Source organism: Passer domesticus, chromosome 2 (genome assembly GCF_036417665.1).
Source record: "Passer domesticus isolate bPasDom1 chromosome 2, bPasDom1.hap1, whole genome shotgun sequence".
In the NCBI taxonomy this organism is placed as follows: Eukaryota; Metazoa; Chordata; class Aves; order Passeriformes; family Passeridae; genus Passer; species Passer domesticus.
Window position 1 is genome coordinate 16178140 of NC_087475.1, and position 27485 is coordinate 16205624.

At 37.9% G+C, this 27485-nt stretch overlaps 1 protein-coding gene across 13 annotated transcripts in view; it reads left to right on the forward strand.

Annotated features, from left to right (window-relative positions):
• MAP3K15 (mitogen-activated protein kinase kinase kinase 15) overlaps positions 1-27485 on the forward strand; it is an 80618-nt gene that overhangs the window by 20783 nt on the left and 32350 nt on the right. For 11 of the 13 annotated variants that reach the window (XM_064407532.1, XM_064407542.1, XM_064407540.1 and 8 more), the window contains 6 exons: positions 4007-4146; positions 7461-7484; positions 12301-12372; positions 16753-16946; positions 19120-19288; positions 20571-20677. In XM_064407532.1, coding sequence (XP_064263602.1) covers positions 4007-4146; positions 7461-7484; positions 12301-12372; positions 16753-16946; positions 19120-19288; positions 20571-20677 — 706 coding nt within the window. Of the gene's footprint in view, positions 1-4006; positions 4147-7460; positions 7485-12300; positions 12373-16752; positions 16947-19119; positions 19289-20570; positions 20678-23367; positions 23415-24583; positions 24707-27485 lie in introns of those variants that run through there. The other 2 variants (XM_064407533.1, XM_064407545.1) reach the window with 2 other exon arrangements.

The window sequence follows — 27485 nt, forward strand, 5'->3', positions numbered from 1 at the left end:
GTTCTCTGATCTTAACCTCTTTAATAATGTTTTCCATGTTGAATTATTTATTAGTTTCATAGTCTCCTGTTTTACCACAGTTAATGATCTCTAATCTTCATTTCAGTTGTCACAGTTATTTGTCTCTTCTCTGCTCTGGTAGACACACCAGAGTTAAAATATGGTTAAAATATGTAAACTGTAGTATAAGAAATGAATTATGTGCCATCTGCTGCAACAGTGCAGACCTAATCAGGGCTGTATAAGCAATAGTGCTGAATTACCTTAATGCACTACAAATACACACATACCATAATCATTTTACAGTGGAAACAAAAGCCTAGACAAATGAACTGCAATCACATAATAAATTGAGATCAGTTTTTGGGTTCATGACAAAAATTGACTACTTTCAGGATGAAAATAATTTCATAGGCAACTACTAGAGAATAAAATAAGTTGAAAATATATGCTATGCTTAAGAAGAAATGAGGGAGAACACATTTTTCTGGGTATGCTCTTTTGAACATGACTTGCTAATGCAGAAAAGAAGCCATAACTTTAAATATTCTGTTCCAGAATAATTTGAAATTGGTCACATGCAACATTAAGCACATCCTCAAGCCTCTACTACATCTGGTGGATGCATTGTACAGATTTTCACTTGGAAGCCTTCTGCCCTTCCAGGGGGGCTGTACCTTCCCCTGCTCTTCTTCCATCTAACATAGGAGACCCTCCCCACTGGTGGTTTAGACCTGTGTGAAATATTTCATTATCACATAACATTTCTCATTCGTGATAAGATTTGATAAAAATTGCCATTGGCTTTTGCTTCACCCCTGTCTGTAATGGAGGTTGAACCTAAATTTGTCAAGGGAAGTCCAGAAGTGCATTTGGCTGACCAGGCTCTTTTGTTATGGAGAATGGGAGTTGAGAATGAACTCTGATTGACTTATGTTTCTATTCATAAATCAAGTTTTGCAAAGCACATATTAGTGTTGAAGTTACTTCTTTTAATGTGTCTCTGGAAGTTTAAGGAAATTCTTATTTCTCGTATCAGCCATTCTAAATGCATGTTTGAAGTGTAGAGCCACATCTTGTTTTTAAAGAACTGTAAATTAAGAATTTTAGTGTAAATCATGAGAAAAATGTAAGATAACTGAAACGGAAGCATTTTTGGCGTTGCATACTAGCTTTGTTCATTACATGACTCACAAACTCCCTTACTCCAAGAAGAGAAATGTACCCCTGAAAACAGTAGTGCTGGGGAGTGTGCTTAGACCCAGCCATAAGTGACACTGAGCTCTGCACTCTCAGCACCCCAAGCACTGGGTGCATCCCAGGGATCCACTGCTTTTATAAGTGTTCACTGTGGGTCATATTTTCTCCACCCAAATTTGCATTAATTTCATGGGCTCTCTGTGATGTGCTGCATTTCCCTAGCACATTAATAAAGCTGCTTTGTAAGTAGATGTTTTTCCTCCCTGCTCCAAGCCTGCTGCTGTTACTCCTGGAGGAGGACTTGGAGAGCTCCAAAGGAATGCAGCTTCTCATCTCTCCTCTAGCCCACAGCCAGGAGCACTTTGGATGCTCTGCCTCTGTCCAGCCTCTGTCCTCTATCCTCTGTCATTTACTTCTGTGTTATTCCTTCACTTCTGTGCTCAAACTGAATCCACTCAGTTATCTTCCTGGAGCTTTTTTTAACATGCTTTTGTGATACATCTTCATCTCTGCTACTCTTCACTTTGTTTTACTTTTGTTTTATCTTCTTCACGCCTGTATTTCTGAGGTGTGAATAAGCAAGGAAAACCTGTTTTCATAAATCTTTTTATCATGTATGAATTAATATCTAATTAATATCTAAGGGATGAATAACTACGCTTTTAAGTGGAGGTGCTTACTTCTCTTCTTATGTCCATTTCATGTGGTTGTGATTCCACTTACACTGCTATGGAGCACCAATCCACAGAAGACAAATTTCAGTGGTAGACCAGATGTGGCAATGAGCTGTGTATAGCCTTGTTTCAATGAACTCTGTTACAAATCATTGCTCACATCATATTGTTAAATGCAATATCTGTACACTGTAAGAATGCATTATCTGAATTCTCTGACCAGGCTGATGATTTCACAGTATTCTGATTCTGCAAAAACATTCTTATGCAAGCAATAAAAACCACCCAAGCTCCTATTTTTTTATCCCTAGATGGTATTTGATTCTCAGTCTGCTTGTTAGTTTCTCTTAAATTTCTTCTATAGAAAAATTATGTTTTCCAAAAGGATTTGGAAATATTGGGGTAATCTTGATTCTGTTGAGTTTATGGAGCTGGGGTTTACTTCTTCAAGCTCTCTCAGTATACATAATACTACAGTGTGCAATACACACTGTAGAATTTTATTAATGTTGCAGACAGCTGGCTAAACATTGGAACTGGAAAGATGATCTGTAGATAATGCAGGATTTGAGTTTTATATGAATAAGTGGATTTTCTTATGCCATGACTTTGTGCTGGGGTTTTGTTTCTTTGCTGGAGAAGGGAGGTGCATTTGCATATTTTTTGTGTGCATTTTGTTGGGGTTTAGGATATTTTGGGGTTTGGGTTTTTTTTATGTTTGTTTGGTTTTGCTCTTGAACAGTGATGTTTTGGTCTTAAAGCAGGTCTTCAGACTCAAAATGTTCCTTGTGCTTTAACAGGAGTCTCATGGTAATCCGAGGGACTGGCTGACCTCTGTGTGGTGTGTCAGAATAGGCTGATGGAATTGTACAGGAGCATATATTCATGGCAGGTTTTTCCAAGAAACTGCCTACTAAGTATGGAGTATTGATTCTTGTGATGTGTAACCTTGGAGCAACCAAGGTTAACTGGCTGCTGCATTTGGGTCTCAGCCATCAGACCTGCTTTTAGATTTCTTGTTTACTGGTAGCTCACCCTTCTGTCTTTCCCTGTGTGTACCAGGCACTGTCTGTTACCCCTTCAGAGATGGAGAATTTACTGCCCAGCTGCACTGGGTCTCTGGAATCTGTTTTGAACCTCAGGCACCCCTGTGGTTTCTATGCTATGGCTCTATTCTTATGAATACTTTGGATTTCAGTTCATCCATGCATCCCAAAGTGGTGAAAGCAGACAGATATATAGATACAGACCTCTAAAAAATTTTAAAGCAAAATTTTCCTAGGAATATATAGTATATAAGGATCAAGAAATAAAAACTCAGCATTTAAATGTCCTATTCTCCATTTACCCCTTCTTCCTGCATTGCTGTTTAGGTCTATATGAGACAAAATGGTGAACTCAGAATCTTTTGTCTGTGTCTCAGCTGTTCTGCATAATATGGGATATTCCTCATTGGCTCTCTGTTTAGCTCTTCTTGCTCAGATGTAAATGTTCATACTTGTGTATTTGACTTTCATTTCAAAACACTAAAGAAAAGCAGTGGAAGTCTTTCTGGTTACTTGTGATTGAATTAACTCATTGCTGTGCCTCCCCTCCCCCCATCTTGAAAATCTTTCCTGTACCTTTTTAGAGTAAATTTTCAGAGCAATTTCTTTTTCTACTCCTAAAATTTCCCATTCTTCAAACCTCAGCCTCTTAAAATAAACTTTGTCTCACAGTTTATCTAATTTTCATTATTATTTTTAGATGTTCCATCCTGAATATTTGAAACTTCTGTCCTATGGGTATTCATGCTGTCAGGCGCCAGGGAGCAAGTGCAAAATTACTTTTTTTACCCACGGCATTCCTGATGCTATGGTTTTTGAAACCATAATAATAAGCAAGATTGATAAGCTCAGCCTCCCAGTTAATGTAACCCTGATCATTTCATGAGTGGCTCTTATCTTTTATATGAAGGGTAAAATTTACTTCTCTCATAAGAAAATTACCCTTTTTTGAAAATGTTGGCTTTGTCTGTCCAGTGTGTGTGTGTAATTTCAGGATTTATTTTAAATCCCGTCTAAGATTAATTTTGGGTTTAAGATTATTATTTTTTTAGCATTCTCTCTTCTTTTCCACTTCTCTCATTTCAGATGTCGCAGTTGTGGACATGAGCGATATTTCCAAGCAACCATCACTGTTCTACCACCTTGGCGTGCGTGAAAGCTTTGACATGGCCAATAATGTTATTCTTTATCATGACACTGATGCTGACACTGCTCAGTCTCTCAAAGTAAGGTTCTCGCTTCACAATCTGCTTTATTTCAGAAATATCTTTATACCTGATCCTACAAATGTTTGTGGTTTTGGAAACTTACATTTAATGTAATTCCTGATAGCTACATAATTAAATCCTGCCAAGAAAAAGCAACTGTTAGCAAAACCAGTAATAATAGAGTAAATAAGTGCATGTTTTTGTAAGACAAGATCCATAGTGTGGTGCTGATTTTGCTTCAGGTAGTTAGACTTGGAATTGAGAGTACAGGTCTGATTTTTTTCGTTCCTTTCCCTGTTTTAATTAGACTACGTGTAAGAAAAAGTTATGGCCTGTATAATAGTAACTTGAACAAGGGCTGTATTGCAGCCTACTCGTATGTAAGCACTTCTGTCAGATGAGGTTTGTATTCCCTAGGTGCTGACTAGCTAAGACTACTGGAATCTCCTTTTTATTGCTGTTTGAACATAGGAAAAGACACCCTTACCAAATCTTTTTATAGGGCTGTTGTTCATTTTTATAGTAGGATAATATATGCTTTACACTTAAGTCCTGAAATTGCTGTTCTGAATGCAAGTCATATATTGTGGATATTTCTACCTTTTTCAGTGCAGGTTCTCTTTATTTTACATCACATTTAGACTTTTGTCCTATATATCATCTGTTTCTGCTTTTAATATCATCCATTTTCTTGCTACCTTCACTGAGAGAAACATTGTTCATGCTTTGTTGTTTTATCCTTATTTTGAGTTATTGCCCCTTGCTACTTTGCTTTTTTTCCACACCTTTAGTGTCCAAAAATCCTTATTGCAGTTCTCCAATCTCTCTTGATTCTGTAAGAATTCTGTCTCTTTTTTTTCCAGAAGAGCTCTGTTCTGTCGCAGCTTCTCATTCCTCTTCTCTGCTCTCAGTGTCTTTGATTTTGCTTTCATGTGTCTGTAATCCATACTTCCTTTCTTCATGTGGTGGTCTATGTACACATTCCAAGTAGCCTGGAGTCCCAAGAACTCAGAGCTGGAGCCTGTCACATTCTTTGCTCAATGAGATTATCTGTATGGATACATTACTGGCATGTCCTCCTTTACTCCATCTAATCAGGGTGGGCAGGCATACAGCTTTTCATCCACTGCTGCTAATATACCTGACTGCCATGAAATACTTCATTTTTATTTTTCATTAACACATTTTTGTCTTTCTTTACATTGTCACTCAGCTGTTCTGGTCAACTTGATTCTCCCAAGGATGTGCCCAAGTCTGGGAAGCACAGGCTTGTTGTTTTCTATTTGTTGCTCCCCAGTGAGGATATTGGCTTTGATTTCTGCACTTCATGCCAAAGCACATGCTCAAGCCCCTGCTCCATAATTGGAGTGTTGAAGAATCTCCAGGATTGCATCCATCTGTGGCTGGTTGTTTAGACTGGTTGTTGCCAGACCTTGCAAGTCTTTGCATGTCAGTTCTAAACCTTTTCCTCTAATCATGTAATGCTCAAATCTAGGAATTGGGGAACACCAGAATGTGATTAGGTCACTTATAGCTAAAAAACCCTATTATCTGCCTTCATCTTTCTTCTTCTAGGAACTCTGTCAGTGGCACTGATGTCTTACTTGTCCCTCAGTTGTTTGCATAACCCCCTTGGCCTAAATAGGCCCATAGCATATCTTAGATGGGATTGTAAAAATTTATTTAAGTTGCTTTAGCCAGCTAGGAGAGATCCTGTGTATCAAATGGTTTAAGCTGGACACTGAGACAGGGTTCAGTGCTTCTCTTGTCATTGCTATCTCTCCAGCAGTCAAACCTCAGTTCAGTGCTGGATAGCATACAAATATGCTAATACACCTTTCTAAGGAATCCTTCAGGAGGTAGGCAGGGACTGTTCAAAGGGTATTTCAGCAAAGAACAGTTCATGACACATTTCACATCATAGGTGCTGGATGGTTTCAGAAGAGTTAATTTCTCCATGTTGAGAAAGATTTAACTGCAGTAGATAAAGCTCTATTGGAGATACTTGCTTAGCTACATAGATATTAATTAGATATGTAGTATTTCAGCTGTCTAGGCCTTCCATCACTTTTGTTATGAAGCATTTTATTTGGCTTAAGGAGTTCAGGCTAATTAGAAATTCCATTTAGGTTTTAGTACCCTTTTGACCCTCTGAATGTTTCTTTATTCTGAAATTTATGAGTGATTTGGTCAGGGTTTGTTCACTTCTGATCAGAACTGTATTACTTTACTTGGACCTAGGTTGATGTGCACTCTCTTAAAAGTGGTGCACAGCCTGGGTTTTGTAAAAGCAATAGTGTTGTTACTGCTGTTACTTTCGCTGAAGATCTGTGAAGTTCTGGCAACCTGACTTTATACAATTTATCTTAGGAGCCATCCTGAAATTGTCCCAAGACTTGTCTCTTCCTTTTCACCAATGTTCTTTCAAAACAACCTGGTTCTGAGGATATAAAAGAATATGTAATCTCATTTTCAAGAGAGCCGTATCTATAGAGCTAAACCTCTTAAATGTACCCTGATATTTTTGCCTGCTGTTGAGGAAATGGGTGCATGGGCTGTGCAGTAGTTGTCCAAGTGGATTTCAGGCTGTCAGATATGAAGGTGCTCAAGCAGAATCATATCAGGTTGTCAGAGCCCATTTAATTCAAGTATATTGACAACCTTGATTAGAAACAAGTCTGTGTCTAATATTTGTAGTGTGGCTTACCTGGAGACCTCTTTAGTTTGACTAAGCGGTGTTCATTGAACATGAAATCCATCACCCAAGAGAAGAGGTTACTTACCAGCAACTAGATGTCTCTGAGGTCTGGTTTACATGCCCATTAGTTTATCATCTGCTTCATTGTTTCTATATCTCTTGTTAGATTTTGAGGTGAGAAGAATCAGGGTGTAGAAGGAATGTGTTGGTGTATACCAGTCTTCATAAGAATGGGGCTTAGATATGTGAAGGATATTCTTTCAGAGAGAAAAACCCTCCAGCTTTGAATGTTTTTGTCTCACAAATGCTCAGAGTGTGACTAGTTGTGCCCAGTCTGAGAAACTCTAGTTACTGCTACTAAAGTACAACTTTATTTTCTGAACACTTTTTCAAGTAGGTTTTGTCAATGAATTGTTAATTTTTTCTTAACCTGAGCTGCTGAGACTCTTTTTGATGTTGTTCTGTCCCTTTATTGGAAATTTACTGTGGCAGGAAATCTGGATTATGCTGTGAAGAATCCATTTGTATATGTGTGGGTACATATATATATATGTATGTATAGCAGTGGTTTTTATTGGAAATAATAATTCCCAGTAAAATAAATAAACATTTCTATTATCTTTTCTCCCCACAGGATATGGTATCTCAGAAAAACACAGTAAGTATTAAATCCACATTCATTTTAAAACATAAAATTAAGATCCTAGATTTGAAGCAACTTTAATACTAAAGCTGCCGAACATACATATGCTCTGTATGATTAAAGGCAGTTGTTTTACCTGTCTGTAATTCAAACTTTTGGAAAACTTGCTGACATTCCAAAATAACACTAGATTTTTAAAGCTGCTTTTCCTTATCAATTTCTTTCTAAGTTGTAGAAAAGTGCCAGTAAGATATAAGTTTTATTTATAGGTTGACTGATCCAAATATAAACTCAGAAATTCAAAGTCTCTTTTTTCCTCTACCACTGTCACCCATTTGTGCAAATGTAGATGTTTGTGATGCCTTAATGGGGTTTGCTTTTGTATCTCAAACAGCTTTGGCTTTTGTATACCTGTCCTCTAACTTCAAAATCCACAGATTTACTTAGAAATGCTTATTTCTTAGAAAAGCTTATTTCCCAAAGTAAAAATATTCTTACACTTAATGCAAATAAAGCCAAACAAATAAGTTTGAAACAAGATAAAATGTAGGAGTTAAGGCTTTTTGAAATATGCCATGATATCTTATATAGTTGTATATTTTGCCATAGTTCACACCATGTCAGTGGTAATTTTCATTAAATCCTCCACACTGTTATTTTGAGGATGACTAATTTTTCAAACCTCTTCCACTTCCATTTATCCTTTCTGTTTCCTCTCATTCACCATATACTTTTATTTTCTTCTAAAGACCATTGAGCAGGATTAAAATAATAAAGTGGTCTTAAGAGTTTGATAGTAATTTTAAAGTGAACTGGAAGAAAAAACGCATTAGTCACAGCAGTTTATTTTGAGCTCTGTTGTGACTTGGCCACAGTGCTCCACATAGGCTAAAGATAGATCAGGTTTAGCACATGTAAATGCAGGTCACCCTTCCTGGCTGTGTCAGGGATCTTTGAACCAGTTTGACCTGTGTGGTGGGAACTGCATTTACTGCTCTGTGGCTTTGTGAAGGGGGACTCAGAATGTGGCAGATTTGCTTGTGAATTCTACTGTCCATCAGCTGGTGGATGACCAAAATTTCAGGAGCATGAGTTCTCCGTTCCAGAGCAAGAGGGAGAACTGTGAATGAGCTGTTGGGTGGTAACACCAGACATGGAGTAAACAACAAAGGGGAGGGTGGCAAATTCAACCTAGTGCAATCAGATTAGCAGCCTACAGTCTTTTCTTTTGGCAGAGTCTTTCTCCAGAAAGGTGGAGTATTTCCCTTCACACTGAAGAGAACATTGAATACAGAATATGCCGAGTTGGGAGGGACCCACCAGGATCACTGAGTCCAACTCCTGGCCCTGCACAGGACATCCCTAAGTCACACCTTGTGCTGAGAACACTGTCCAAACACTTCTTGAACTCCGTTAGGCTGTTGCTGTGACCATTTCCCTGGGGTGTCTGTTCCAGTGCCCAGCCACCCTGTTGAACCATTCCCTGATGTTCAACCGAAACCTCCCCTGACTCAGCTCCATACCTTTGGTTCCAGTGACATGGTTTCTGTGGTGGGGTCTGGTATTGGACCTGTGAACACCTTGTGACTTGCAGGAGGGGCAGGGAGACATCCCTAAGCTAGGATGCCGATTCCTTCTTTAAAAAGGAGGGATTGTCTAATCCACTTTCTTCAAGTGCTTAAATTAAGAAAAAAAAAGAGTAAAATACAGTGAGGTAAAAAAGGAATTAATTTAAATACCAAGTATGGATTCTTCTTTCTATTATTTGAAGTTGTTTATACCTTCTATTATTAGATAAATATGCTCCCATATTTAATTCTTTTATCAGTATTTTTTTTATTCAGAAATTAGAAAAAAGTCATGAGCAAGCGAAATAATTCACAGGATAAAACTATGTTTTTTTAAGTCAAAGTTGACTTGAAATAGCCAATTGCCTTCCCCTCCTTTCAAATCCAATGAGTTGTGATGAGAGGTTTGCAGTTTACCACTGATCCAATATGGTGCCACTGCTTCATTGGTTGGTTAAATATTTTACAACTGTATGGGCAATGTCTTGTTTGAAGTGAATTCCTAATCAGGGTTGCTGTGCTTGTTAAGTAAGTACTGGGCCTTCCTCCAGCCCAGTGGCAGCCACAGGAGTATCATTACAGGAGAAGTCCTCTCCATGTTTCACAGGCTCTGTGTTTGCATCTGCCGGGTATGTAAGGAAAGGGGAACAACTCAGATTGTTCCCAGGCACGGCACACCTTTGTTCCAGCAGCAAGAGTGAAACTTTCTGGGATGGCTGCTGTAGCTTAGAGCTTTCTCTGAGGTTTCCCTGCTCTCATCTCTCCTATCTATCCTACAAATCTCACATCATCTACAAAGGTGCAGAAAAATCTTTACATAGAAGAGATGTGGAGCCATGTTGAAGTTGGAGAGAAGGTGAATGTCTAGTGTGTCACCAGGGCAATTTGCTTCGTGTATCACAAGAAAGCCTTGAAGAAAATTAATATTTTCCTTGTAGAGAAAACATTATTCTAATTCTGCATTGAGGAGGAGGCAAGAGCAAGCAAACTGGACATAGAGCTGAGAACAATGCAGAGAAGAAAAGTCAGCAATTAAACTGAGAGTTGGCCTGAGTATAGCTGATCTAACAGTGAAAATTATACAGCAGACAGCTGCAGTGGTGGGAGCCTGAGAGATTTAATAGCTTACTGTCTGAAAAAAGAGTATGAGTGGGAGAAGTTCCTTCCTTCCACCATCCAGGAAGGCAGTTTTCACAGATAAGATGGAGGAATGTGATTCAGTTCTACTTGACTTCCCCAAGCAAGCAGTTAAAATTCTGCATTGATAATTTATTGCATACTTGGATGTGAAAGGAAATAATTATTATCTATGGGAGTTCAGTTCCCAAGGAAGAATTGCCCTGGCATGAAATTCAAGATCAAGATTCTGTGTCCCATCAGTTAGATTTCCTTCTGTAGAGCTCCTCTGAGCTTTAAGGACATTTCTGTTAGTTTTAATAAAGATTGCACAGCTTCCTAGTTTCTGTCAAAATTACTATCAGTAAAATAAATTGCAAATATGCAGTCTTGCAGAACAGGTGCCATTATGGAAAAATGGACGAAGGACAGAGGAAAGAAAATTACTATGGAAAATGCTTGTGCTTTGGAGTTCCTTTAGATATCAGCTAATGATCAGTTTACTAGAGAAAATGTCAAGGATTTTCAAAAGCAAAAAATGGTTTAAAAATAATCTTTACCCAAACCAATGTAATAGGCAAAATCCACTGGGAAATTTTTCTATTTTGATTCAAAATTTTTTGCCATCCTTGTTTTTTTTTTCTTTAAGGAAGGAAATTTCATCTGCTGCTACAGGATTTTAAGAAATTATTAATAGAAAAAGTTCAAGATTAAGTGAAGAAAAGAGTGAACCAGGGGGTTTAGAAAACTGCTGGAGTCAGGAAACAAAATGTGCAGTCCTTTGGGCAGTAGCTCTGGGATTGGTTGCGCATAGTTTGAGATGCACACTTTGATCCATTCAATTTGTTTGAATGAGGCATTGAAAATACAAACTAGAACTTTCCACTATGGAAAAATTATTTTACCAAGTACAGAACATAAGGAGAACGACTGGTTATTTGTTCTTTAGTTTATTACATGCCTGAATTTTAATAACCCTGTTAATTGCATTCAAGGAAGGTGTTTAAAGGAAAGTAGCCTGGCTATTAAACCAAAAGGTTTGTATCATTGTATACTTAGGCCTGTGGGCTTGGTGAAGTATTTTTTAGAGATTTAAATGGTTATTTTTCATGAAATCATGTACCACCTCTTATATTAAGCAGTAAATGTCTGGACCATGGAGGAGTCATTAGCAAAAATTCTTCTTGATCTAAAGGGAACTGGATTGCAATTTATCCTTGCCACAAGGAATTTTTACATTGAAAAATCCTTTTTTATTGTAATTAGCAGAAAGTTTCTTCAGAGGTTTCAGTGGCTGTATAAATTAGACTGTATGTACTGTTTCAAGGCAATGAACATTTAAGAAAACTAAGTAAATAGATTTTGGCTCTTGGACTCATTCTTCAGTTAAGTAGTCCCTGTGGATCGTAATGAGAGCCAAGACTCTGAAATATGATTATATTATGTGAATTTAATAGTCCGAAGAAGTATTACTGCAGAGTAGCTTTCTATTTTTTATTTTCTGATTATTTGTACAATGTATAAAAGTTTATATGATACAGTCTACTAATGATATATTTCTAAAAAGGTCTGAAGGAGCAGAAGTGTCAAAAGAGATTGTAAAAGGGCACAGAATGAAAGAGCAGGAACATCTTAAATTCAGTAATTATTCTTTTTGTGTAGAAAATAGTACACGGGTAATAGGTAACCAAATAAATCCCACTTTAATAATGAAATATGCCATTATTACTTTAGATAGTGAAAACTAAGGCTTTTAAAATTTCTGTATGAAAGTTAGTTTTTATGGAAATATTACCATCTCACGCAATGTGTAGTGGTTTGATTATAATTAACTAATCACATAATGAGTCTGACAGGTTCATAAAAATAAGACATGAAAACATCTTAATGATGACACAGGAGATATATAGACATATAAATTGTATAAATAAGAGGAATCCAACAGATGAGATAGATAAGAGAAATGACAAAGTGTTGAACTGTTTTCTTTGCCTTGTAAATATAGTCTTGCTACAAATATCTATATTCATTTTCTGTTGTTTCTTTCTTTAATAATTTCTTTATTCATGTGTCGTGTGTCTTTTTGTTTCTTATGGTGTTTTGTGGTGCTGTTTTCCTCTTTGTTGTTTTATTTCAATTTGGAGTAGGTTGCCAACCTCAAAGCTTTTCTTCGTGTTCAAGTACCTCCTGAATACCACAGTGGTAATCTAATAGGCAAAGTATGTATCACTTTAAATCTGCTTTCTGTTTAATAGATATGCCATTCTTTCACTGTGTTTCTAGACGTGTAAGCATGAATAAGGATGATTTAAGAATAGTGCTTGGCAGGATCTTTCCTTCAAGGTGATTGGAGTACTTGTTCCTTGCAAGCTAGATCCCAGAAATTTAGTGTTTGTGTTGTGATAATCTCTTCCCAGTCTTTATACAAAAATTACTGCATTTATTCAGCTTTGGAAGAGGAAGTATTTTTTGGAAGTTTATAATATCTTAGTCACTGTGGTGGGTTGATCGTGGCTGGATGCCAGGCACCCACCAGAGCCTCTCACTCTCTCACTCCCCTCCGCAGCCAGACAGGAGAGAGAAATTAGAATAGAGGGTTCATGAGTTAAAGACTGGGAGAGATCACTCACCAAATACTGTTATGGGCAAATCAGGCTTGAATTAGAGATATTAATTGAATTTATTAGTAATAAAATCAGAGTACGATAAAAAGAAGTACCTGCCCTCCACGCCCCCCACTCCTTCCAAGCTCTACTTCCTATCCCAGCAATGCAGGGAGACAGGAATGGGGGTTATGGTCAGTTGATCACAGGTGGTTTCTCCCTGGAGAGGAGTAATTTCCCTGCTCCAGTGTGGGGTCCCTCCCATGGGAGACAGTTCTCCATGAGTTTCACAAACGTGAGTCCATCCCTCCAGCAGCATTTCTCCACAAACTGCTGCAACATGGGTCATTCTTCCATGAGGTGTAGTCCTTCAGGCACAGCCTGCTCCATCCATCATGAGTCCCTCATGGGATCACAAGTCCTACCAGGAAACCTGCTCCAGTCTGGACTCTCTCTGCAGGTCTGCAGGTCCCTGCCAGGAGCCCACACCAGCACAAGATTCAAATGGGGTCACAGCCTCCTCTTAGACATCCACCTGCTCTGGTGTGGGGCTCCTCCATGGGCTGCAGGTGGATTTCTGCATTCCTGTGATCCTCCATGGACTGCAGGGGCACAGCTGCTTCTCCACCGTCTTTACCATGGGCTCCAGGGGACTCTCAGCTCCCCCATCTGGGCATCTCCTGCCCCTCCTTCTCACTGCCCTTGGTGTCTGCAGAGTTGTTCCTCTCATATTGTCTCACTCCACTTGTCTGTGACTACAGTTACATCTATGCAATAACTTTTTTCCTTCTCCTTAAATCTGTTATCACAGAAGAGCTACCATCATTTCTAATTGGCCCAGCCTTGGCCAGCAGCACATCTGTCTTGGAGCTGGCTGCCATTGGCCCTGCTGGACATGGAGGAAGTTTCCAGCAGCTTCCTACAGAAGCCACTCCTGTAGCCCCCAAGGCCCTCCCACTACCAAAACCTGGCCATGCAAATCCAGTACTTGCCTATATGGCAAGATGGATAGGAATGTGATGTCACAGAAAATCCTAACACTTGAGACAACAGTGAGTTAAATTCCCTGAACACTCAGGAGTTTGTGATCTCTTGGATTCAATGCAGTTCCTTTTCTATTACTTTCTGTATTTTCCTTCTAACTGCTCAATGAGGGGGAGTAAACATTCTTGGTACTTGAGTGAGTGGCAAAATTAATAGCATGGCTCAAGTAAAATAATTGTGCTATTAGCTTGGCAGGCATAATTCCCTCCTTGAAAGTGCAGAGATTTTTACTCAACCTTATTTACTTGGGAGAAAACCTACCTTTAATTCAAGTGTAGCATCTCTGTCACAAAGTGACAGTTGCACCAGAATAACTTTACCAGTACAATTTAAAAAACGTGTTTATATTAAGGCCAAAAGTTTACTTTTAACAGCATTAAAAAATATTTGGAAAATATTTTAAGTCAAAAATCACTCTACATTTGGCCTGGCTTCCCTAGAGGCCTAAAAATGGCCTCTGTGTGCCTCACTCTTTCAGCCTCTCAGCAAAAGCATGGCTTTCTGCTTAATTCCTTTAACTATTTCACCTGAAGAACAGGCCCTTTCTCAAGTTATTTGCATTTATTTTCTGGTGTTTTCTTTTTTTTTTTATGTTCTTAAATTTGTGGCTTGTTTTGTGATTTTAAAATGTTGTGATTAAATACAAAAGTTTCAGTGCTGGCATACATTAAACACTGGAAGATGAGCTATTCATAGTTTTGAGGTTTTTCTTCAGTCTGCTTGGCTGTAATTTTTAACTTAAAATTTCTCAAAATCAGACAATTGAAATACCCTAGCTTCTAATCCTGAAATTAACCAACTCATCATATAGTCTTGATAAGCTATGAAGTTATAATTCTATTGCAATTGATAAGTAATAGTTTATAGATATTACATGTATGTGTATACGTATGCAGGTAGGGTTGCTACGTACATACTTTACATATACCTAAACCATTTATACATTATCTTTAAAAAGCAATAGTTGGTGTATGACAAGACAGTAATTTTCAAAATTATTGGCTTTTTGTATCAGAGACTAGCATCCTGAACAGAAAGTCAGAAAAAGCAAGGGTGATATGTTCAGCCATCTCTAATTCTTGTTAGCATAAGAAAAGTAGATGGACTGGTTTTTTACATAATGAAGATAGGAAAGGGTTTCCTAGGCCACACAGTCTATATTAAAGGGTTTTATAATTTATTATATGTTAAAATTGTACAGAAGAAGCTAGACAACAGGAGCATTTATTTGCATAGATTTCACTATGCAAAAGGAGACAAGAAATCTAAGTTAAATAGATGATACTTTGGCTGGATAACAGTACAGTGTTTGAGGATAAGATTAATACAGTATTAATCACGTATTTCATTCATTAATCACAGTATTTCACATGTGTAATTAATTTTTTTCTGAAAATTTCATTGCTTTTTCAATAGATAACTGCATCTTTTTGCATCTCAAGATACATTAATGTTTCAAATTGGATGGGCTTTTTTCATTGCAGGAAGAACTAATTTGCTGTTAAAGGTTTGAGAATAGACTTTATAGACAAGCAGCTTTTGTGTTGCAGTGAACTTACTGTTTATTTGAATAAACCTGAGACAAAACTGTGCTACCATATTGATGGCTTGGGTGGCAGTTTTTCTGAGTTTTTTGTTGGGAAGTAAAGATCACAATCCAACAGAATTATATTGTTACAACAGGGATAATTTAAATTAGGGTTTGTAAGGAAGGAATATGACTTGATCTTTATGTGCTAGAAATAATTTAAAATTCTAAATCCTCACTCAGATCAGCAAGAGGATGTACTGTTAAGGGTTTTTTATTTGTCATTTTAGTAGCTGCATGCTGTACATTTTTAAGTTCCTGTGAACAGTCTGTTTCTCCTGTCTAATTTACTAATACATTTTTTTACTAATACATTGAAAAATGTGCCATCTTCATATCCATTCTTTTCATGATGTCAGCCTTCTCCCATTGTTCAAGGTGACTATAAATGGCTATGGCTTTTCTACGTGCTTAGAGAATGTGAAGAAAGGACAGGTCTGATTTTTCTGTACATGTTCAGTGCTGAGATGTCTCCAACACAGTGTTACAATTGATCATGGCAGGTGTATCATGTTGACCTCTGCCCCAGTGCTCCCATCGAGTTACTCTCAAATGTAAAGTTCACCTTCCTTTTAAGCAGGGTTGTCATAGCTGGAATGGGATACAGGTGCTTCTCCCAGCTGTGGAAGCCTTCACAGTGGTCTGATTTCTGGGGTCTTGCTCAGGGGCTGAAAACTCTGAACTTGCTGGTTTTGGGCTCTGAAGGGCCATTTCTTGTGTCTTCACACATTTCAGCCCCTTGATTGTATTGACTCATTTTATGTGGCATATTAAGTTTTTTGGGGGTTTTACTTCTAGAATTTTATGTTACAAGTCCTAAAAAGTCTATCACAAAACATTTTGAAGTTTTGCGGTTTGGCTGGTTAGGCTTTTGATGGTAGCATGCAGCAGATGTTTTGTAGGCTGCTCTGGATTAAACACCTCTGTAAAGTCCTTCCAGTGTCTATGTTTCTGTGTTTCTCTCTTTTGGGGAGCTCTGCATCATATCTTTCCTAGCACAGGGTGAGCTTAGAGAATGCAAGTACATCTCTGAAGCCAAAAATGTGGGAACAGAACATTAGCTGGTAACTATCAGACCCTGCTAGGGTCCATTCATCACATTAAAAGGAAAGATCGAACAGTTTTGTTGTATTGTCTCTTAACAAACCTGGACCATTATTCATCAGCTTTGTTAATATTTGTAACTTTTCCACACAAATTTCCTTGAATTTAATGCTTGCAAATCTTGTGTTAAACAGTTCACTAAAACTTCTTACACACCAGCACTACTCTAGCTGTTTTTTCTGTCATCAGGAGATTCTGTGTATACACAAATATATTTCCACTTTCATTTGTTTTCTAAACTCTTCCTGTTTTTATTTTAGGCTTCAAGTGGCAATTATTATTTTATTCCATACATTGTCACACCTTGTGCTGACTACTTTTGCTGTGAAAGTGATGCCCAACGAAGAGCCTCTGAGTACATGCAGCCCAACTGGGACAATATCCTGGGGCCATTTTGTGTCCCACTGGTGGACAAGTTTCTCAGCCTTCTCAAGGATGTCCATGTTACATCATGGTAATGTTACAACACATATGGTTCCAGAACCTTTGATAGTTGCTTTTTGATATTTTGAAAAAAGAAGGTACAGAATTTCTAGTAGCATTGATTATCAATTTTTTATTTTTCACTGCATTTAATGTAGTGTTAAAAGAAGTTGACAATTTTACTGCTTTTTGTATTCCTGGCGTGCAGTTGTTGCAGTTAACTAACCATGTTGTGCTAGAATTTGATTTATAGTTACTTTCCAGAAAGCAAAGGCAGTCCTTATGGGTAAGATAAAGTGCTTAAGTTTTACAGTGTATAAGGTCATAGTAGGAGCTAAACTCATAGATTCTTCATAGAGTTCAAAGCCAAAAACTGTCCTTTTCTGTCATCAGATAAAATATATACATGGTAGCAATGGGTATTCAGTTGTAATTCTCATGTTTTGTTTTTATTTATAAATATTAACATTCTGGTGTCACTTAATAAACAAGATACTGCTTAGACATTCCTGCAAGGGACTGTTGGTGTTTTGAGAGTTGGGGCTGGAGAAGGAGATCTTTCTTTCTCAGTTGCTCACTCTGTGTTCTGCAGCTATTTCTGTTTTGTATGTATTTCTGAAAACACTTATAGAGACTGAGTTTCTGGTTTTTCATTTTCCGAATGTCTGAAGCATGAGGTAGCACCAAGGGCCCTTGGATTTGTTTCCTCATTGCCATCCCACCCAAGTGAAAGGCTTGTTCTTTTGTGATCCCATCCTTGCAGTCCCATGGATGACCCTCCTGTGACATCCTGCCCTGAAGGGGAAGGGAGCACCCAAGATTCCTAGATGCTTGTGGTTGAAAGGAATGACAAAAGTCAGAGGGTCTGCAAAAGTTTTTATTAGTAAACTATACACATGGAAACTGGTGTTTTAATGCTTCACCTCCTAGTGTAAGGCACAGCAGAGGGTTTTGGATAAAGGGTGTAGGGTGAAAGAGAAGAGAGAAAGAAAGAGATAAATTAAAGAGGGGCAGAGAGGAGGAAAGAAAGAGAGTTTGCCCATCCTGGCTCCAGTCTCAATCCAGCTGGGGTTTCCATGGTCCTGGGATGCATATGCAGAGCCAGCACCCTGGATTTTCTGGGGAATTTTTCTTTTTTTATAAGTAAGTTTTCTCTGCACTAGAGATCAGTTTCTCACTGTGTATGCAAATTAGTTACGTGCAGTCTGTTCTTGTAGATCTTTCTGGAAATGGGTTTGAAGTCTTTGGGGGTTACTGGGTGCCTTGATCCCACCTTACAGTCCACGCCTGCTCTCGGCCTCGTTTCTGTGCTTGCACTGTATGAGGCTGTGCTTGCCAGTAGTGCTTACTGTGACCTTGTTGCTTTGATTATAATGTGTATGAAACAGAGAACTTAATTTTCTTTGCTGTGTGTAGGGCTTGTGCTAAGCAAGGTTTAATACTTTGAAAGACTTATTTGTAAACAAGAAGGGACTTGTATGCACTGGAGTATCTATCAGGTAGCACCTGCTAAGTTCCAAATTAGACACTCCATGACCTGCTCCAGGATAAATTTACCCCCTAATTAGCTTGTTGAGGCCATTCATACTTGTCATACTGGCAATATATATATTATTTTTCAATTTACAAAAGCACTGATGTTGGATTGTGCACTGATATTAGTGTAAATAAGATGCACTTACTAGAGGCTTTTACAGAGATTCTGCCCACATTATGTATTATGTTCATCAAAGAGATTGGAACTAAATCAGCTTTTGTTGGCTTGTTTTTTGTTTTAGTTTCTGTGTTGGAAAGTCTCCTTCCAGTTTCCATGATAAAATAATATACCTTCTCTTTACATCGCACTGGTGTTTCTTCTCTGTGTCACTTTATTATCTCAGATGCAGCCTTCTTTATGATACAAAGTGCCACATCTGTCAGCGTCAGTAATGGAGCAAAGAAATGTTCCAGTTTTCTTGTGTTGATAAAATTGCCTCACAATCCTGGTTATAAGCATATTGATACATAACCCTACAGTCTGAGGTGGGGCAAGGCGGAATATTTGTAAGTTGTTATTGAAAATGTGGAAACATTTGATGTGGACCTCACTCTGAGGAAATGATACTTTTTATTAAAAATTTTACTTTTTGTTAGAAGCATAGCCGTGTTTCATAAAAAATGTCTTAACAGTCTTCTTCCCCTATGTCTAACTTCTATTTCTTTAGTGCCTATTATAAAGAAACACTGCTAAATGACATTAGAAAAGCTAGAGAGAAGTACCAAGGAGATGAACTGGCTAAGGAGCTGGCCAGGATTAAGCTTCGTATGGATAATACTGAAGTGCTGACTTCTGACATTGTCATAAACCTGCTTCTTTCTTACAGAGACATCCAGGTATGTGCTGAAAGACTGAGGTGGATTATGTTACTGTGCAATTTTGGCTCTTGTTTGTTCTCCTGTGCTTCTTTGTTTGATAAGCACTGATTTAAAGCTGACACTAAATGGGAGCAGTTGTTACATTGTGTAAGTTTGGCTTGTCTGTTGGGCAGTTTAGGGGGATAGAGACTCTTACTTATTTTGTCTGTGAACAAGAGACTCAGGTGACTTCCCAAGGTCTCTCCCTTTGCTTTTAGTAATTTTTAACTTCCTTAAAAAGAAAAAGAGCAAAAATCCCTACTGAAACAAGATGCTTTCCTTGCTCTCCTCTCCCCTATCTTTTCTCCTTCCCCCCATAAAATTAAATATATTTAGAAATTTAAAAAATGCATTTATTATGACCATTGTATTGGCTAGAGATGCCCAAACTGAGAACTATAATTCAATGAAACATTAATTTGCTTTTAAAATCTAACTGCACCATTTTTACTTGTTTTAATTTTTTAAAATAAATTCTGCTTTTGCTAAAGCAGCTGTTTTTCCAAATTGTCAGTCTGTGTGTTTAACATCCATTTTCAAATAGAATTTCAACCATTCTATAGATTTTTTTTTTTTGTCCCATCAGGAGCTAAGTTGGTTATTTCTTGTGAATAAATGAGTTGTGAGAGTAATGGGTGAGCACATCATTCTTCATTACCAAACCTTCCATTCTGAAATGCATATTTTCCTTACGGCACTTTATCCAACTTCATTTGGATTGGCTCTGATGATCGTGAAAACTCTCCCTTGAGAATTGTACTCATATCAAAACATGTTTTGAACGAAAGGTTTCAGTAACAGGCCCTTTGAAATGTCAGTAAATTTGCCTCTGCAGCACTGTAAATGTGGATTACCCCTGAGAAACCCAAATGAGTGCACAAGTGGCTGATGTACTTCAGAGACAGCTGTGGTTGAGTCCACGGTGACCTCGTGAGGTGTCATTCACCAGAAGATCTTAATAAGGCCTGAAAAAAGCCAGACTTGTCATCTCATCTTCTGGTGCTGGGGGAGTAATTGATCATAATGACTAGAGGGATTCAGTAGTTTGGGCATCGTGGTGAGGAAGAGGCAGGCACTGACCTGGATAGACAAAATCCCTGTGTGTTCCTACACAGCCTGTGTGGCTGTTTCTCTTAGGAGCAGTCGCCTGAGAAGCTGTGATACAATACATATGATCATGATATGTTTTAGCTTAGTGATGCTTTCTTCCTTTCAGTTTATTCTATTTCAATCCTTTTTATTGTTTTACATTTCATACCAGGACTATGACGCTATGGTGAAGCTGGTAGAAACACTAGAAATGCTTCCTACCTGTGACCTGGCTGATCAACACAACATTAAGTTTCATTATGCTTTTGCATTGAATCGGTAAGGGTGATTGATTGAAGTTGTTTCATTTTATTGCTGTTCCATGTGGGCTTATATGTAAATTTATAGTGCAGATAATATAAAATTCCCTTCTCTTTCTGCACACCATTCATCACAGTCATCTGTCCTTAATGCCATACTGTGCACCAGGACAGTTTGTAACTTTTGAAATTGTTGTTTTCCAACAACCATTGTTTTGTCAACAACTAGGAGAGAGTGGATCTGTTCCAAAGGCCACCTGACTAACTGCAGAAGACTCCAGTGATACCAAGGCGTTCTTGGTCAGTCTGAGATTGTTTAATCTGAGTCATTGATTATTCTGAATGTCTTCAAATGTTTAGTGTGATAGAGTTAGGACTTATTATTAAAGTAATAGCTAAAAAGCACTGCTTGATCCACGAATACACATTCATGATAGAGTTCCTTGGAAGGCTGGATGGTCATCAGGGCCTGCAGGCACATCATTACTTCAGGAAACAATGAAATATTACTGAACTCTTACAGTTAGGTGCAGACTTTTGTGGTACCTATATATGATAATTACTCAGTTTCTAAAGAATTTGCATTAAGATTGTCAGAGAAAATAGGCAAATTAAATCACATGTAATAATAAAAGTAACTGGCTAGATGAGCTCCACATACTATTAAAGATTTTGACCTAGCTAACTAAAGCTAAACTAAATTAGCTAGCTAATTGTGAATTAGCTAACTAAAAATCAGCATTGGACAACATCAGGATGGCATTAATCAAAGAGATTAAGAACTTAATAATAGATCTGGAAATGCTGTTCCTATGGCATTTTCTGGAAAATGGTAATAAATCTGGTCCTGTCTGACAGTTTAATCTGACACAAGAGTAAACATTAAACAATTGCTCATAAAAATACTGCATATGGATTTAGCCTTATTTTTCAGAACTTTTAAAAATTATTTCAGGAATTTGACTCAAAATGTTTAAATTTGCCAGTAAGAATAATGCTAGAATCGTGCCTTGTCCTTAGGTAATATTTTAATATAATCAGTTTATAAAATTTACTCAGTTAGATGTGCATAACAAAATTGGCAAGCTCCTTTACTGTCTTGGTCTTCAAATTCTTTGTATTTTGAGCAGTGTGTGAAATCCCTGCCATTAAATCTTCTGTTTTGACAGTGCCAATAGCACCCTGGTAAGACAAGATAAAATTAATTGCTCATGAACTTGCTTTGCCTGTCAACAGCTTTCATTAAAATTATTATTAGCCCAATCCAGCATGATGCTCCTTGTTTTCTTTTGGGAACTATTTAAGCATTTCTACAGAAAAGGCTTTCAGAAATAAATGATTGGTTTTTCATTGGAAAGAATGCAGAATTTAGCTTCTACAGATGTTTTTGCCTTCTTCAGACAAAATAATGGACAAAACTCAAAAGCTGATATTTAAACATTTTTTGAGCAAGTTCACTTAGTTCAAAATGACCCCTAAAATGTTGCATTTAGCATCTTACATGCATGAAAACTTTGAATACCTAATTTTGTCTGTTTTAAAACCAAATTATTTCTAGTGATTTCTATCAGAAGCTATCTTTAAAATAAAGAACTATATTTTCAGGTCATATTCCATTAATTTCAACATACAGAACAGTATTAATTTTGATAAGTACAGCTGATTGAGCCCACCAGGAAAAACAAAAATAAATCATATGAAGAACAGAATTAGCAGCTGTAAGAATATGCGACTCTGCAGAATGTTAATGTGTGCTTAATTTCATTAAAAAGTATACTAGAACTGTGATCCAGAGAGAGTAATTAGTTTATTTCCTCTTGGACTGTGTAACTGAGTTCTCCTGGCCGTTGGTGTCACTTGTGTTGTCAAGTCAGAGTGGCTCTAGTGCTGCACAGAGCCAGCACCATGGCAGAGGGGCTGCAGGGCTGGTTCTGGGCACCTCAGGGCTCTGCTGCTGCAGCAGCTGGGCACAAGACGAGCTGAAGCACAGCTGCGTGTAGGTCCAGGTTAACAAGTAGTGCTAAGGACAGCAGTGTTTCACTTTAGGGTCTGTGCCATTCCAGCCTAGCTGCATGTCCTCTGCCTCAGAGCCTGGGTCTGACCTGGCTTGGATCATGAGCAAAGCAAGCCTGGGCCTCACTGATGGGTACTGTGCAGACAGGTACTGCCATATGTAGGGCAGGGAGACTCTTCCATGCTGATTTCTGGAGCCCTGATTCATGTGGCAGGTGTTTCAGCACAGCCCCTCTCCTGGATTGCTGTCTTCCTCTCTGGGTGCCATTTCAGAGTAGAACTGAGAGCATCTTGGATTTGTCATCTCCCATGTCTGTTATCAGGGGCTGACAATGGATGTTTGCAGTGGCAGGCTTGTGCTTTGTTTCCAGGCCTGGGCAATCTGAATACATCACCATCCTAGGGTGATGGAGCAACGGGCTATTGCTTTTCCAGTGTCTTAAGCTAAATAATTTGGATGTAACATCAGAACAAAGCAGACCGTGCTCTCTTCTGTACAGACACAGGCTGGTTTAAGACATTGTTCCTTGTTGCCTCCCAGGTGAGATGTAAGTCTGATTGTATCTTGATTTAGACATCTTTAGGTATAAGTTCAGTCCAAATGTGCAACATGAGTATTTTCAATATTTGTATTTGCAGCTGTGGTATGAAGTAGATGCTGTGCAATTGGGGCTGGGTGTTCCAGATGTGGATGGCTGTTTGTTTCAGTCCATGGTACACCTTGGCGGGGAGGCAAGCACTGTGTAAGGACAATTTTGTAATTGGTCTTATTTACCAGAGCTGGAGTTATAATGTCCTGGAAACTTGCAAAGAGGCCCAAGGGTATGCCAAAATCTGTTAAAAACAGAGTGGACTTTAAAACCAAACCCAGTACTGGAATGAGGCCAGAACTGTGAAAATTTTAGTCTCTTTCCAGGGCACTTCTGTCTTCCTTTATATTAAAGATGAGGACAGCTGCAGTCACTATTATTTAACTCAGCATGCTGTGTTTTAACAAGCAACATATTCCAGTACCATAATAAAAGAAGGCAATTTACAAGTGAAGGGTGTAATAGGGTGCAAGTAGAAAATCACTAGTAATTGTGAATAATATTAGTAATTGTGAATAATAGTAGCCACAGAAAATTGTTTCCATTGATAAGCACTGGGGTATTTAGAATGTTCTGTTCTGTGATTACTCAAATTTAGTAAAAAAACATGTTGTGGGCCTCCTCTTTTTATATGCCTGGCTTTCATTAAGTACCTGAAGTGTATATGAGGGAGGGAAAAAAGCTAGTTTTTTTCTTTGTCATATCTCTCTGGAGGCTTGCAAATTTAGTTCTTGTCAAAGCCTAATTTAGGGTCTTGCTTTCCTCATTCACTGTTTCAAATATTGAAGATTCTACAAGCACATTACATCCTCAGTGAAATGTATCTTAACTCAAAAATCAATCTCTGGTTATAAGTGAGAATGCAAGTGTACTAACTCTGATTAAAATGAGTTCTCATATTTCTTAATTATTAAGATATTTTTAAAAATGTTTCTGCTGTCATTAAGACACAAAATTAAAAGGAAAGCAGATGTGTATGCCCATGAGAAAATACTTTCCATTAATACAATAGTTTTTTGTCATATGTAGTCTTCCCCATCTAGCTAGATAGAAAAAAAAAAATATACAGGGAAAGATGTGAACAAATCGTTGAGGAAAAAAAAGATTACAGCACCTGTTACCAACAGAGTGAGCTAATTCTTGTCCCAGTGAAATACATGCTGTTCCTGTTGACTTTGTTGGGCAAAGGCCTGGTTCACTGAGTGTAGTTCTGGCTCTGTAACCATGCCAGTTCTTTAAAGCTGGTAAAACTAGTCTGTGAAGCAGGAAGATTTTTGTGTGTGTGTGTTTAGGTATATTTAAAACTAGGTCTCTTTTTAAAGACTGGAGTGTAGAGAAGGATTTGCTATCAAGAGGATGGATTTGGAGAGCAAGAAAGGAGCTATGATATCAAAGAGAGAGAAAAAAACCCTACTTTTTACTGAGTGTTCCAGGTGCTATTCCAGGTAAGATACTGTGATAGGAGTTTTTTGCCCTGCATAATAATTCAGGGAGGTAAAGGAGGAGTGGATAGTTGGCTAGGACAGGGAGACAGATGCAAGAGGCTTGTGTAGACCAGGGAAGTGGGAAGACTGCTTCTGTGATTGAAGAAACGTGGTAGAGTCAGCAGACAGATAAACTGTGTGGCAAAACTGCAGTGAGCAAGCTGGCAAATGAGCAAGTGAATCAGCCAGCAGTTTCTGGAGGGTTTGGTTGAACCAAGCTGGCAGCAGAACACTGGCACGAATTTCGAGGAAGTGATTAGAGGCTGTAAAGGTGCCCTGCAGGACAACTTTTGTTTTAGGATAAAGAATTCCTATGTAGCCATTTCTGTCTGAAAAATCTTAGTTTATTGAAGGTTTCTTCATACAGAAATGATTCTGTGTCATTGGTCATTCCCTCAATTTGAATTTTTTTCCCCTAATCCTGATGGTTCAGTTTCCTTTTTAAATAAAACTTAAAACTGTACACAGTACTGACAATTAATGTGCTGGGTATTTGTAAAAGACATCATAATTTTACAGTTTTAATTTTTATTTCTTGTCCATTTTCTTTTAATTCCTAGCATTGTGCCTGGGGACACTTGGCAGTGTTTTATTGAGATCTAGGATATTTTCTTAATTGCCCTAGTTTTTGGAAGTAACTCACAGATCTCTTTCTTAACTGGCAGCAGTTTCTGCTGCTGTCATGTTCAGATAATGTAGATTCATTATCTCTGTTTGGTTTCTCTGCAAGTTCTCACAAAGTAACAATTGCAGTAAGAGGACTAACATGTGCTAACAAAGAAAGCAGTAAGAAAGAAAAAGTAGTTTTATGAAACACTTTCCAAGGGATTTTTAATATAGTTTCTAAATAAATTGTAGTAGTACTCCTTTTTCTTACCTCATTGACCAATAAAAGTGTATTTTGAAAGAAATTTCCGATTGTGAGTTGTGATTCTAAAAACTGTGCCCCCTAAACCCCCCCAAAATATGAAAAATAGCTCATATTTTCACTGGGTGCATATGCAAACTTCTTTAAGGTAGGACATATCTTCTTCCAGATGTGAGAGAGTTTAACAGATTGTGTGTTGAAGAGCACCATTGAAAAAATGCCTATTTCAAAATTCTGTTTCATTCCTAAAGTTGACCTTGTTTGTGTGGTACTGTGAGGGACATTTGTATTTCAGTGCAAGATGGCCTGTAAGCACCAAGGAGCAGTAAAATAACGTGGTAGGGTCATTTTTGTAGCTGCCTATTGAGATTCTGCTGTGGCTTATAAAACTTCATATTCAGGGGATATTCTTTGCAAATCTCACTTGGTGTACCAAGTTAATCCATAAAGATAACATTTTCTGCTTTCCTTCTCATGCCTGTGCATCATCATGCACAGTATTTCAGCTTTCCCTGTTCAGAGAGGCTGTGGCATCTCCATCCTTGCAGCTTTTGAGACACAGCCAAGGCTGCCATGGTCTTGTGCTGGGCCATGGACCTGCTGTGAGAGGGAGATTCTATTAGATGACCTCCAGCAGTCCTTTATGACATGTTTTTTTTGTGATTTGTTCTAGTGTGGCTTTAAATGGGGGATGGGGAGCGTGGGGAAGCTAACATAGCTGAGATTGGTTTAAAAAAAAATCGAAGTCAGTGCTAAACCTTAAGGATTTAAGGTAATCTCTTCTACTCTATTGATAACACCACAGATCTGTATTAAGGCACCTTGAAACAAATGATGAGCTGTCAGGCATGCAGACCTGACAAAGTGTGGGGTCTGAAATAAGAAATGAAAATCTGTCTTGGTCAAGCGTAACAGGTTCTGCATATTATCCAGCAGAATGTTTTCATACTGACTTCAGAGAACTTGCTTGGAGCTTATGTGATCTTTTATGTTGTTCGGGTTTTTTTCTTTGTTTGCCCCCTCTTTTTGGGATTTAGAAGCTGATAATTTCCTAAATTTGTAAATTATCATAATTGGTGTATGGGTTTTGTATTACTCAATGGGCATTGAATTCTGCTGCAGTGAAAAATAGGGTCTAATATAAAGACACCTAAACTGATTATTGTTTAAATTATATCCTGTTAGATGAGTGTATACTTGTCATGTGCTAAATTTTGTTGAATTTAATTATTTTTAACAATACTTTTTTCCTTATAAGAGAGAGGGATCTTTCATTTTAAGTTCTCTAATACAGTGTTTATTTAGGGCTTGGTCCTTTGTGATACTCTCCTAGTATTGTATTTGGTGTGTACAGGTTCATCCTTTGAAGACCAGAGATTGTAATCTGCACAGTGTCCCATTGTAAGCAGTGTCTTGATTTGTTCACTGTATTTTTTTCTTTAGTTATGCTTTTTTCAATCAGTACCTAACACCTCTTAATATCAACATTAATAAATAAACTATTTCACAGAAGGCAGACTTGAGTCAAGTCTGGGAAAGCAGTGATTTTTATATTTTCCATGCTAAAGTGGAACATTAGGTTTTAGGTGTGCATTTCTTATGTTTTCTAGAAGAGCTCAGAACACAAACCAACTTTTATGGTCACTATACAGGACCAGGGAACTACTGGACTTATAATATCAGGGCTTAATCTTGTTCTAAACTCTGTTTACTCAATTTTCTGTGCTTTAATGTACCCAACAGTAAAGCTTGGGTACTCCTAGTGAAATAATCTGGTTTGACCAGAAGAAGTTTGGTTAGGGCATGCTGACCTGTGCAATGGATTTACTCCCACAGTTTTTACCTCCTTTTTATTTTTTGTAAAACTGAAAA